Here is a 14,693-nt window from a genome sequence, read left to right as displayed (position 1 = left end):
TTCTTGCAAATTCAATTGTTGCCAAACACATCACCTAATTACAAATATTTCAAGATATTTATCAATTTGGTAACCTATGTCAATAAACATCAATATCTCCCAGCTCCTATATTAAGACATTTGAAGACAGTACAAAGAACTAGAGGTGAAGTAAAGTGTAAAAAGATAATTAGCATAAATATTTATAGAAACAACAGCTAGATATTAACAATTTGCAATAAATAAATTAAATTGATATACTGTACAATTGTCATGTGATGGACCACATGCATCATACATATCTAAAACAAAAAAACAACAAATGAATAGTGCAACTTGCACAAAATAAAAAAGTAAATAAATATATTAACACTTAAGATAAAAAACTTAAGCAGCAATAACATTTCTATAAATAATATTAAAAAGCAATCTGATTTTTATTTACTTATTTTAAAAGTTTATATTCTAAATTGAGCTTCTAAAGATATACAATTAATCCAAATACAATAAAATGTGTTTTGACTTTAATTTGTTCAAAGGTAAGATAATAATTTATATGAATAGTACAATTGTATCTTCAATCTTCCTCCAGTCATGTATTGGCTTGGTGCACTGTTCATCTGATTATATCACTAGATAGATTTCTAGGAGATGGCTCTTCTTTGCCACAGGTGATCTGACATTATAGAGCAGTTTCTTCTCTTAAAGCAGGAGTGTCCAACCTTTTTTGCTTCCCTGGGCCACATTGGAAGACGACGAGTTGGCTTGGGCCGCACATAAGATACACTAACAATAACGATAGCTGATCATCCACAAAAAACCATAGAAAACATAGTTAATATATATATATATATATATATATATATATATATATGAGAAGAAGTGAGATATATATATATATATATATATATATATATATCACTTTTTTTTCAAATCCCCCTATACTTACCTTTCAATCGCCCTGTTCAAAAAATCCTCTCTAGTTATTATACTATAATCACTTTTTGTATTGTTTCGATGCAATATCAATAAAGTGCATTTAAGCCAGGCATTGTATATCAGGGTGCTCTGACCAGGCCTGCGGTACCTGACATATACATCACTGTGACCCCAAATTGTTGCTGCTGATTGTTCTTCTCGCGCGGGTGTCTCCTCTGTGCTGCGCTCCGCAATGGATATTGGGCGTGATGACATCACGCCCGACATTCACTGCGAGCACCGCACGGAGGAGGAGACAAGGGAGGGAGCCGGAGTACCAGCTGACGCGACCGCAAGGTAAGTATTTTCTTTTCTTTTTTTTGCAGGATTTTTTTTTCCATTAACAGTGCTGCCACCTTGCCACAACCAAAACTCCTTCTGGGCCACATTTACAGGCGTGCTGAGCCGCATGGACAACCCTGTCTTAAAGGCTCTCATTTTACTATTATGTGGCAATAGATTGTTACTCATACTGTAACTATGGTTGTTTCATCAATTCCTTAACATATTATATAAAATTCCATAGACTTTTTAACAATGCTGACATGTTTTGACATATACAAAAAAAACTGTCTTTCATTTATTACAACAAATAAACTAGAAATTAAACAAACTAAAAATAAGTAAGTACAACAAAATATGTAAAATATCCTATAAAACCACAAGTTCTCTAAAAATATTGTTGAAGTTCATAAAAATATTATTTATTGTTCCTTATTGATAAGGATACTCAACTCTGAAATTGTATATTATCCTTGATAAAATAGTTAAAACATAGAACATATCTAATGAATAAAGATGGACCTAGAGATTGATCTCACCGAAGATAAATAATACAATAAATAGCAACATCTGCATTCTTCATGTTGGCTAATATAAATTGTTCCTGCATCCAATGTTTAACTTTCATTACTTATTTTGCTTCATGTATATACTGTAGTTTTCAGACGCAACGCTGCCTTTATAAAGCCAGATAACCCATTGGCACTACATTTTTTAATGGTGGTAAAAGCTCAAGTGAAAACACACGTCAAACGCAAACACATTACAAGAGTGTTAAAGTCTGTGAACCCTTTGATAAATGTACCATCATTTTCAATGTATTCCTCCATAGGAATCTATAAGCACTATTTATAGCTATGTTCAAGATGGGTTCACCCACCATTAATTGAAGCCAGAGTGGGACAACGCACATTGGGGCACATCTATCAATGTTCTCAAAAAGTGAAAAATAGTTTTCAATCCTTATCGCATAGATAAGGATTGAATTATTTCTCAAATTATGAAGAACGCAACACAGAAAGAGCAGTTCCGATAAACTGCTGTTTCTGTGATAAAAAAAATACTTACCACGTCCTCTTCAGGATGCGCTGTCACCGGATCTCCTTCTTGTCTTCTTCGTTCTTCTTCATACTGCAATTGCACAATGCAGTTCGAAGACCTGGGCATGCGCACAAACATCTCTGCTCTCTCTCTCTGCAACTATACTTGCAGAGAGAGAGCGGTGAGTGACAGAGAGGGATCATGTGATCCCTCCACACATGCGCTGTCCAGCTCTGCTCTTTGGAGCAGAGCTGACAGCACTGAAGGCGTACATTAGCACAACAAGTTACCGGAAAAAACTATTTTTCGGAACTTGTTAGATTGCGGAAGGGAGCAGTCACCATACTATTGAATGGTGACTGCTCCCAAAAACGAAACAGAATGCAAAGCAGCAGATATCCACAATATCTGCTGCAATGCATGATTCATAAATCTGCGGGACACTACAAGTGGCGTTGAAGTTACGGTAAGTGTGTGAAAGTGTAATAGCACCACTTGTTAAATATGCCCCATTAGGAGAAAACATGGTACTTCTATGGCAGCTGCATCCAAAGGGCAGACTCTACTAATCAACACTCTGCTTCAGAAAGAATATTTCCTGATATGTTCAGTTTTAATTTATTTTATCTCTAGATTGCTTAGCTTAGGGAACAATGTACTGTGTAGCACATATTTTATTGAGATGAACACTTTTTGCAGGCACATTGCCAGTTTAACCAGTTGGACTTGTTTTTTTTTTTTTGTTACTGCCACCAAATGGCAATACTTCGGTGGAATAACTGGTCATTTCTGGGGACTGGTTTTATTTAGAGTGAATTATAAGCTATCAGCAGGGCCGGTGCTAGGGTCCACGGCGCCCTAGGCATTTTTAAAAAAGCGCCCCCCCCCCCTCCCCCGCAAAAATCGCCGCCCCCCGCAAAAATCGCCACGCCCTCCTCCCTCCTCTCCTTACCTTGTCTCACCACCGCCGCCTCTCTGCTCCGTCACCTCCCCTCCACTCACTGACACTAGTAAGTGGAGGGGAGGAGATGGAGCAGAGAGGCGGCGGCGGTGACAAAATAGCCTCTTCCCCCCCCTCCCCGTCCATCTGAATGCTGTGCGGCGGCCGTGACAGGTATGGTCAGCGGTCGCCGCACAGTTTTAAAGTATTTTAGAATACTGTGGCGCCCTCCAGAGCCCGGCGCCCTAGGCAGGTGCCTAACCTTGCCTAATGGGAGCGCCAGGCCTGGCTATCAGACGTCATCAATGAGTTATTTAAATGTCCAGCTCTTGTTGAATAATACTGCCTATCTCACAGGTTCGAGTACTTCTTTTAAAGGAAGGGAGGTGTTATTTTAATGCTCCATCCACTATATTTACTATTGTTGATGTTTTTATAGATTTATTTCTCTGTATACGTCAAATTGCGGCTCAATTTTTTCATACACTTTTGGCTGTAGTCTGCCTTCACTAGAATCTTGGGTGAAGATTGGAAGCGTGATAATACGCATTACTTCTCAATAACACTCAGTGTAAAGTAATGCATGTAAATGAGTAGGTGGATAGAAGTATTATACCAACAGGGAGCGCGATACGTCAAACGTTTCTATATATAAAACGTCTTATGTTTGGAATATAAACCATTAATAGCGCTAGTCAGGATGAACAGGTTGCAAGAAAACACGATACGTGGATGTCTGTATTATGGTTGGAAGATAGATTATATAAAAGCTCTCCCTAGACCCAGTCACAAGAGTCCTCCTGATTGAGTCACCAGCACTCCGGGTCCGGCCACACCTATCTCAGCAGAGAAGAGGTTATAGATATTCTTACAGACTCAGATCAGCGGCCAGTTAATGGGTGTAATCTGGAAGGATGATCTAGCATCACAAACTGAGTACTGGATTTCTAGGTTTTCCGGACCCAAAAGTAATGTGGATTAAACATTACACATTATGACTGACAGATATTCATTTTAAAGAGCGCATCAGTGGATTATAATATGGGAATAGCACACTTTATGTGGGTCAATGATACTCTTATAGAAGACTGGCAAGGGGTGAGTACAAGCAGCATCTGGTCTGCCTTCTTCATTTATCTGATTGTTTACATCTGTTTTAGCTCTAGAACTATCATTCACCAATGCAAGGTATTTTATTTCACATTTACTTTGAATAACAACATAAATGACAATTTAAGAACGGCTAAATGTGGCATTTGTTTTTTGTACTACTTGTTCCCATTGTCTTCTTACTTTGTGTCATTTTTAAGCCATGTCAGAAATGTAGTTTTATTTTTTGACTGGAACAGATTTCTTGACTTGCAAGCAGTTGATTGGTGATATCCGTGTAAGACATCATCAACTGTAATTTTTAATAAAAAGGTTGGCATAAATAAAAGGGTGATCATAGAAAGAAAGGAGTGATGGCCCCTTCTATTCTGCTTGTACTGGATAGAGTATGCATTTTGTATAGAGTATTTGGAAAAGTTGTTATATGAAAAGGTAGTCTGAAATAAATGATTGTTTATTATAATACACAAATCAACATTCATATATTTAGAGTGGTTAGTTTTATACTGTTGAGCCTGATATAGAGTTGGATTCAATCTACACTTAAATCGTAAGTGTATTTGCATCCCGCTATTTACATAGGATTCCAAGTCGCACGTATGTTTAAATCTGTGTGACTCAGAATACTATACAAATTGCACACACTGCGTTAGACTAATCTCTTTATATGACTTGCGGGCTGGTGCGCATGATACACTTACATGTATCAGTCGCATCGGCCCTGTAAGTAAGAGAAATCAATCAGTAAATAAATGTAAAAAAAACACTAGTGATGCCCTGTCTAGGCTGGTACCAGCACAGTGGGGGGGGACACAAACGGAGTCCCCCCGAATATTGTATTACCAGCACTAGGCTGCCTGGGCTGGTGGCACTATAGCAGGGAAGCCCATATAGCTTCCCTGCTATAGTATAGAATATACTATATAGAAGCCCCTGTCATAGTGCAAAACCAGCCCTAGGCAGCACAGTGCAGGTTTTCCTAGGGAGATTGGGCTTGCACGTAAAAACAAAACACCCCCCCCCCCCTCCCATAGGTATAGCCAGCCCCATGTCGATAGCACTAGGGCTCTTCCCACATCCTTGGGGTGGTGGGTGTGGGCTAATATTAAATTACTTAATGCATAAATCCATTTTGTCCCTGATGCACTCTAGGTCCCAGTATGCCCAGTCTGCCATTAAGTGTTTGGGCATGCTGGCGCTTGTACCACAGGACAAAGAAACTGACAGATCTAAAGGAAAAGCTACAGTATCCTTGGGGAACCACAAATGCCAGCATGCCTTGGCACCCAGGGCCCACTGTAGTGCACCAGGGAAAATTGTAAATAAAAAACAGACACAACTGTACAAATTATTTTATTTGAAATAAAACACCTCAAAACATCCATCATTCACCTTGCTAATCTAGATCTAGGCCCTTTATCTGTAATAATTCCAGAGATCCTTGGCTTGGCAAAATAAAAAAAACCCTACGCAAAGAAATACTAGATACTAAGAGCTCCTGCCAAAAATTATTTTTTGGGGGATTTTTTTTAAATCAAGTAAGTTTTATTGAATTTGCAACAAACTAATAATAAACATAGGCAACTCGGCAAACATAATGCATATTAGGATAAAGAGGAAAAAATTATGGTGTGGGAGAGTGACTGGAATTAAAACCATCAGTATGAAATCTACATCACAAAGAATGTCAATGATAACATATTTTATGATGTTTCTTTAAAATATTTCTTCTGGTACACATATATCGTTCATGAGTCATTGGGGGGAATTTGATTGGCCGTATTATTCTCAAAAGTAATGCGACCTGCGTACTTTTACCTTTACTATAGTAATAGTGCGAAATATTACCGTACGATAATTTTAAACACTGATTTTTGGTCGTGGGTTAGGGAACTGCAAGCAGAAATCCGGGTTAAAATTACCGTTTGAACGGTAATAGTGCGCAGTCCGTGTTACTTTCGAGAGTAACACGGCCAATTGGATTCCCCCCATTGTGTCAAAATGAGCTCTTAGCACTAGTACAGTCACCATAGGCAGCACGGTGGTTTAGCAGCTTGTACTTCTGCCTCACAGCACTGGGGTCATGAGTTCAATTCCCAACCGCTGCCTTATCTGTGGGGAGTTTGTATGTTCTCTCCGTACCTGCGTGGGTTTTCTCAGGGTGCTCTGGTTTCCTCCCACATTACAAAAACATACTAGTAGGTTAATTAGCTGCTGTCAAAATTAACCCTAGCCTGTCTGTGTGTGTGTGTTCGGGGATTTAGACTGTAAGCTCCAATGGGGCAGGGACTGATGTGAGTGAGTTCTCTGCACAGCGCTGCGGAATTAGTGGCGCTATATAAATAAATGATGATGATGTTATGTGTAACACAGGGATTTCTCATGGCTTAAGTTCAGAGCTTCAGTTCAGGCCATGGGAAATCCCAATGTTATATACTGATCAGCCACAAAATTAAAACCACTAAAAAGTGAAGTGAATAACATTGATTATCTTGTTACAATGGCACCAGTCACGGGGTGGGATATATTAGTCAGCAAGTGAACACTGCAAGTTTGGCATTATGGCAGGGGGACCCCGCAATGCGGGGAATGCCAGGTCTCTTTTATAGTGGAAACCAGCCAAGGCTGTCCAGCAGTGTGGCTGGTTAAGGATTTTTGGTGCCATAGATGCAAAACCTGATTTTAATTATTAATATTTTATTTTAAGCAGTGCATTGTACATGGGGACAGTTTTATCACAGGTGGTGAGCGTGTCTGCAAATGTGCTTCTCTGCCTAACAGGCAGGGGAGGGCTGGCAAATGTTAGCCTGAGGGGTAAGACTTGACTCAGCAGTCTATTTGGAACATTTTAAAGAAAAAAAAATGCAGATGGCCGAGTGACCCAGCCCAAGGTAGCCATAAGGGGACCGGTTCAGGGGTGGGGTCGGGGCTATACCCTCCTGCCCCTAGCCCAGCCTGCCACTGCTAACAGGTATCCATAAAAGCAGAGAAATGCATATACAGAACACAGTAATAAAAAAGTGGCACATAGTAAAAACAGATTTTATGTAAGTCATGAATAAGGCTAAATTAAGCTGTGTTTTAGGAGAAAATCTTTTCTATTCATTCAATTGAAAATGGTTGTGCTAATGGAGTAATAGGTTGAACTATGATGTTTACACTTTCCACAGTGCACCTCCTAAAGATTGTATTGCCTCTTCTCACATTGTTGAGGCAAGTTTGTTAAGGCTGCTCATGAGTGTGGAGAGGAGGCATGTACCATGAGTGTGGAGAGGAGGCATGCACCATGAGTATGGAGAGGAGGCATGCACCATGAGTGTGGAGAGGAGGCATGCACCATGAGTATGGAGAGGAGGCATGCACCATGAGTATGGAGAGGAGGCATGTACCATGAGTGTGGAGAGGAGGCATGCACCATGAGTGTGGAGAGGATTCATGCACCATGAGTATGGAGAGGAGGCATTCACCATGAGTGTGGAGAGGAGGCATTCACCATGAGTGTGGAGAGGAGGCATGCACCATGAGTGTGGAGAGGAGGCATGCACCATGAGTGTGGAGAGAAGGCATGTACCATGAGTGTGGAGAGGAGGCATGCACCATGAGTATGGAGAGGAGGCATTCACCATGAGTGTGGAGAGGAGGCATTCACCATGAGTGTGGCGAGAAGGCATGCACCATGAGTATGTAGAGGAGGCATGCACAATGAGTGTGGAGAGGAGGCATTCACCATGAGTGTGGAGAGGAGGCATGCACCATAAGTGTGGAGAGAAGGCATGCACCATGAGTGTGGAGAGGAGGCATGCACCATGAGTGTGGAGAGGAGGCATGCACCATGAGTATGGAGAGGAGGCATTCACCATGAGTGTGGCGAGAAGGCATGCACCATGAGTGTGGAGAGAAGGCATGCACCATGAGTGTGGAGAGGAGGCATGCACCATGAGTATGGAGAGGAGGCATTCACCATGAGTGTGGAGAGGAGGCATTCACCATGAGTGTGGCGAGAAGGCATGCACCATGAGTATGGAGAGGAGGCATGCACCATGAGTGTGGAGAGGATTCATGCACCATGAGTGTGGAGAGGAGGCATGCACCATGAGTGTGGCGAGAAGGCATGCACCATGAGTGTGGAGAGAAGGCATGCACCATGAGTGTGGAGAGGAGGCATGCACCATGAGTATGGAGAGGAGGCATTCACCATGAGTGTGGAGAGGAGGCATTCACCATGAGTGTGGCGAGAAGGCATGCACCATGAGTATGGAGAGGAGGCATGCACAATGAGTGTGGAGAGGAGGCATTCACCATGAGTGTGGAGAGGAGGCATGTACCATGAGTGTGGAGAGGAGGCATGCACCATGAGTGTGGAGAGGATTCATGCACCATGAGTGTGGAGAGGAGGCATGCACCATGAGTGTGGCGAGAAGGCATGCACCATGAGTGTGGAGAGAAGGCATGCACCATGAGTATGGAGAGAAGGCATGCACCATGAGTATGGAGAGGAGGCATGCACCATGAGTGTGGAGAGGAGGCATGCACCATGAGTATGGAGAGGAGGCATGCACCATAAGTATGGAGAGGAGGCATGCACCATGAGTATGGAGAGAAGGCATGCACCATGAGTATGGAGAGGAGGCATGCACCATGAGTATGGAGAGGAGGCTTGCACCATGAGTGTGGAGAGGAGGCATGCACCATGAGTGTGGAGAAGAGGCATGCGCCATGAGTATGGAGAGGAGGCATGCACCATGAGTATGGAGAGGAGGCATGCACCATGAGTGTGGAGAGGAGGCATGCACCATGAGTGTGGAGAGAAGACATGCACCATGAGTGTGGAGAGAAGACATGCGCCATGAGTGTGGAGAGAAGGCATGTACCATGAGTGTGGAGAGGAGGCATTCACCCTTAGTGTGGCGAGAAGGCATGCACCATGAGTGTGGAGAGGAGACATGCACCATGAGTATGGAGAGGAGGCATGCACCATAAGTGTGGAGAGTAGGCATGCACCATGAGTGTGGAGAGAAGGCATGCACCATGAGTGTGGAGAGAAGGCATGCACCATGAGTGTGGAGAGGAGGCATTCACCATGAGTGTGGAGAGGAGGCATGTACCATGAGTGTGGAGAGGAGGCATTCACCATGAGTGTGGCGAGAAGGCATGCACCATGAGTGTGGCGAGAAGGCATGTACCATGAGTGTGGAGAGAAGGCATGCACCATGAGTGTGGAGAGAAGGCATGCACCATGAGTGTGGAGAGGAGGCATGCACCATGAGTATGGAGAGGAGGCATGCACCATAAGTGTGGAGAGGAGGCATGCGCCATGAGTGTGGAGAGAAGGCATGTACCATGAGTGTGGAGAGGAGGCATTCACCATGAGTGTGGCGAGAAGGCATGCACCATGAGTGTGGAGAGGAGACATGCACCATGAGTGTGGAGAGGAGGCATTCACCATGAGTGTGGCGAGAAGGCATGCACCATGAGTGTGGAGAGTAGACATGCACCATGAGTATGGAGAGGAGGCATGCACCATGAGTGTGGAGAGGAGGCATGCACTATGAGTGTGGAGAGAAGGCATGCACCATGAGTGTGGAGAGAAGGCATGTACCATGAGTGTGGAGAGGAGGTATGTACCATGAGTGTGGAGAGAAGACATGCACCATGAGTGTGGAGAGGATTCATGTACCATGAGTGTGGAGAGGAGGCATGCACCATGAGTGTGGAGAGGAGGTCTATCTCATGCAATTCAAATAAATCTGCAGATTCAATACATTTCTGTTTATCATATACAGAAGTGCTAGCCAGTATCCTATTGTTAAATCTTCACAAGAACGAAGCAAAAGTACAAAAGTAGATGGGTCATCATTTCCTCAAAATAGATTGTTTCAAAATTTGTATAAAATTACATATAACTTTTATTGGTGTACATTAAATTTTGTTACAACAACAAAATCTTCCAAATGTGAATCCTATCCACTCATCTGCCAGTGCTACCTGTTATTTGCCAGTGTCAGTCCCGTCCGCTTACCTATCCTTGCCAGTCATGTTCAATCGTCTCTTTCTGATAAATCAATTTTTTACCCACTTCTTCATTGTACATAATTAAATAAGGATAGTTTTGCAAAAGTCCTTTGGAACGGTGTGGACTAAATTCGTCCTTCTGTATGCAACTTGATTAAACATATTGCATGTTTCTATAGGAAGAGGACCTGGGAGGTTGGTCTGAGAATCTTCTGAATATAAACAAAAATCTTCATGAATTTGTTTTAGAATTCTAGAGATTCCATGGGTGCTCTCATGCATGTTAAAGCTAATTTCAACAGACTTTTTGACTGGTTCATATTCTGAAATTGATTATGCTAAGGGGTCACCTAACACCAAATATGTTGTCTTTCCACTCTGCAGAGAAGAGTAAGAATTAGTCTCCTGCCAAACCTCTTATTTCACTATTAGTCTCTGCTGCCTAGTCTTCTATACAGCAATCCAAAACTCCAGGCACAGTCCCACACCTCAAGAATCCAGCTGTTGTACAGCACCCTAAAACTCCAGCTGCAGTCCAGCCCCCCGAGACCCCAGACGGCACTGAAGTCAACCATGTTGTTCAAAATTGCTCAAGTATTTGGTTGACCTTCTCAGTTTGCCTGTTCATTTGTGGATAATATGCTGATAAGAAAGAAATATTAATGCTTAATCATTACAAAAGAACTTCCAGAATTTACAATAAATTGTGAGCCATTGTCAGAAACAATATTGTTTGCATGCCATGACATTTTACAATATGGTTGACAAAAAGCTTGACTAAAGTCTTAACTATGGTTAATCCTACCAAAGGTACTAAATCTGACATCTTACTAAAATCTGTCTACCACTACCCAGATAGCAGTAGAACCTTTTGATGGAGGCAATTCTACAATAAATTCCATAGACAAATGAGACCAAGGTTTACATGGTATCAAAAGTGGAGAGAGCTTCCCCAAAGGAACAGTTCTAACTTGCTCTCATGAGCTTCAGAAATAACAGAGAGCATCAGGATCAAAATGAAGGCAAGGAGCAGTATCCTGAGGGGCCTGTCCTTGGGCCAATAAAATTTGACTGGTATAATCTGATTATGTGGGATGATAGCAACATCAGGAACCTCAAAATGCTCACAAATGAAATTACGAGACAGAACATCTGCCTTAATATTGTTTGACCCGCTGTTATGGGCAATATTTGATGGGATTATGAACCACTAGAACAGCTTCATGAGGTCTTTGCCTATATCAGCCCCTTTTCAAGGAACACAATATGTTCCAAAAGTACTCAGTTGCACACAGGTCTTAACTCGTGTTAGTAGCAATTTATAAAACAAAATATTGCTCGTTAGTGCAGACAGGACACGTAAGGAGGTAGCGGACTGTGGCAAGAGTAGTAGGATAGAGTCCAAAGTACAAGCCTAAGGTCAGGACAGGCTGCATTCTAAAGCGAAGTCAAAAGACAAGCTGAGGTCAAGGTTGGCTGAGATCAATAGAAAAAGTTGTAATACAGGCTGAGGTCAGGGCTGGCAGAGTTCATGGCAAAACCTGGAAACAAGCCAAGGTCAGGGTAGGAAGAGTTCAATAACAGGTCAAAAATACAGGCAGAGTTCAAGGGCAGGAGAAAATAGCAGAATCCAAAGTACGGTTACAGCAGCAAGTCAAAATAGATCAGTATTCACAGCACATTAGATTAGTATACACTATCACTATCACTAGCACAGGTAAAATTGTCAGGAAGGGTTTATTTGTTGGTTGACAAATGTAGAGAACAAATGAGCCCTCACCAACACCTGTATGATTAAGAACTGCTAGGCAGCTGTTGCAAACAGCTAGACAGCAGCAGAAGCACCAAAGATGCTGGTTGCTGTTTCTTTTCAACTAGCTCAGAACAAGGCAGTGCCCGCTGCTGCCTAATAGAATCAGGAAGCTGGTTGCTGTTAGTAGGCAATCGGCTCTGCAGACAGTGGCACAACAACAAGCTGCCTACATCCCACAGCTTGCACCCTATAAAACTTGTGTTGATGCCATAGTGAGTAACCTTAACACAACATATCTGCAACACCTGCTCAGCAGTGGAGTCAGGGGTGTTACATACACTTTCTCCTGTCCTGTTGATCTACAGGCTTATTGATGGACCCAGTGTGCAAGGGCTGGCTGGCAAATTTAAGCCCGGGAGCAGCCTATTAGGAACATTTTAAAGGAAAAATAATGCAGGTAGCCCAGTGACCCAGTCCAAGGTAGCCCACTATGTGACTGGCCCTGGGGGCTGATGTCCCCCTGCCCCCCAGCCCAGCCAACCCCTGCCTGTATGGGTGTGTCATAATTACAGCTCTTCATTCTATACATTTTATAAATAGAGGTATTTCTTTTTTTTTACATTTTCTATTATGCCTGAGTACAAGATAAGAATGGAAAGGCAGTAAAATTTTTATAAATAAATGTTTTTAGGCTGGGCCTTATAAAATAATTATGGATGTTTTATTTATCTTTAAAACATGTCTGAAAACTCATCTCTATAGCCACCAGTTCCCAGAAATCTCCCACAGCATCCAGGAATCCAGATACTAACCATACTTAACCATTATAATATGTAATGGAATAACTTAACCAGACCAAGTTGTTACTGTCACAGGCCAAGCTGTAGCTGTGAAAGTTCCTGATACAGTTTCTGAGATCACTACAAGGGATGTACACCAGAATGCTGATAGTGTACCATTTATCAGGACAATCTGTTATAGGATAAATAGACTGGACCAGTCTATGCAATAGAAAAAGTTTCTTGGACAACTGCTAAATCCCTATGAGTCCTATGTGGCTCTATAATGTTACAGATCCGTCCAAGCCGCAATAAAAGTGTACAGCCAAGCTGTTCAGAACTCCAGGTCAAACTGTTCCACACCAGTGGTCCTAATGCTGTTACTATAGAAACTCCAGTGGTGGTACACCAGAGCTGTGTGAGTTTTATACTCCTGGCCAACCTGTTCTGTAGTTCTTAGTAACAAGTTGTGTAGTCTCTGGCCAAGCTGTTCATTATACCTTGTCAAGCTGTTATCAAAGTTTATGCTACTCCAGGAAGCTCACCAGAACAAACCCGCAAACTTCTTCCAATGGAGTATCGATCATGGAGTCAGAGGTTTAGGCACATATCATATAATGCAGTAATCCTTCGACAGAACTGGTAGAAGCTGAAGTTTAATCACCAAACTCTTATGAACTGGAACACCCAGAAGACCCTTGCAGGCTTTTTTTAAGCTGTCCAAAACTCCCATGAGTGGCACTTCAACCTGCAAGGTCGTCCAGGTTCCCCTTAGGGGCTGAAAGTAAGGAGAACTGCATTGTTTTTCTCTCCTTCCCCTGCTGGGTTGCTGCTCAAGAGTCTGGCATAGTCCAGGGAAAAACAATATCCACATAATCTAGATGATGAGGAGGTTTGGCTCCAGCTGATGTCAGCTTCCTGTCCCCAAGATGGGAGGGAACAGATATCCAAGTTAACAGTGATGGAATTGGGCTCCAATCCCTGCAAAGCACGTGGAACCCACCTGGATCTATTTAAGAACAAAATTTCTCTGAATTACCTTCAAAACATCATCAATGTATTGAAGGTCCAGACAATGTTCAACGCTAAAATATAGGACATAGGGCCATATTCCACATCCCTGTGGGTTATCTGGGATGGTAGTGAGTTATTATCCTCCTAGGCACCCAAACAGAGTAACAGAAATCTGTCAAAACAACACAATAGCTCCTTGCACATACCAGCAAAATCCATTCATCTCCGTCAGTAAATCCATATATAGTCTCCAATTACGGAGTCAGTTCAATAATGCTCCTCCCCACCATAATTTAATTGCTCTACTCCCTGCCGCAGTAAAACCTTCAATCCATTTTTAGCCTTCTCTCTGTCCGAAAGGCTCCCCATCCCTCCTCCCACACTTTGTATTAAACCCCAAAAAAACAAGCATCATACTGCCCACTCCATTGCTACATATTGCCCAAAAAACGTGACAGTTCTTCCGTAAAATGAACGACAAATTCCACGAAGAAGGCCATTACCGGCAATAACATCAAAGTACCCAGACTTCTGTGATGGTGGATTCCATCGGGGATGAATTAGTATTGTTTGAGGATGATGTACACACTGATGAGGGTGAATACGATGACAGTGTAGAGTGCAGGTGCTGAGATCTAGCTGAGAGAAGGGAGGTAGCTGATGCTGGTATGCTTGGTAATATTTTGGATAGAATGGCATGTTGACAATTGTATGTTTTTCTACAGTAAACTTTCACCTTTGTTAGAGAGGTTTTTTTTTTCTTTTTTTACAAAGGTACAAGCTTTTTATTTACCATTTTGTTTAC

At 42.3% G+C, this 14,693-nt stretch overlaps 1 protein-coding gene across 1 annotated transcript in view; it reads left to right on the top strand.

Moving 5' to 3' along the window:
• Positions 1-3,920: 3,920 nt before the first annotated feature.
• The window catches only part of TMEM116 (transmembrane protein 116), a 75,904-nt gene continuing 65,131 nt past the window's right edge, over positions 3,921-14,693 (top strand). Inside the window, exon 1 of the mRNA XM_075178486.1 lies at positions 3,921-4,318. Coding sequence (XP_075034587.1) covers positions 4,262-4,318 — 57 coding nt within the window. The 5' untranslated portion in view covers positions 3,921-4,261. The remainder of the gene's footprint in view (positions 4,319-14,693) is intronic.

This window comes from Mixophyes fleayi, chromosome 1 (genome assembly GCF_038048845.1).
Source record: "Mixophyes fleayi isolate aMixFle1 chromosome 1, aMixFle1.hap1, whole genome shotgun sequence".
Classification (NCBI taxonomy): domain Eukaryota; kingdom Metazoa; phylum Chordata; class Amphibia; order Anura; family Limnodynastidae; genus Mixophyes; species Mixophyes fleayi.
The sequence above is the reverse complement of the archived record's forward strand: the minus strand, read 5'-3'. Positions and strand labels throughout refer to the sequence as shown.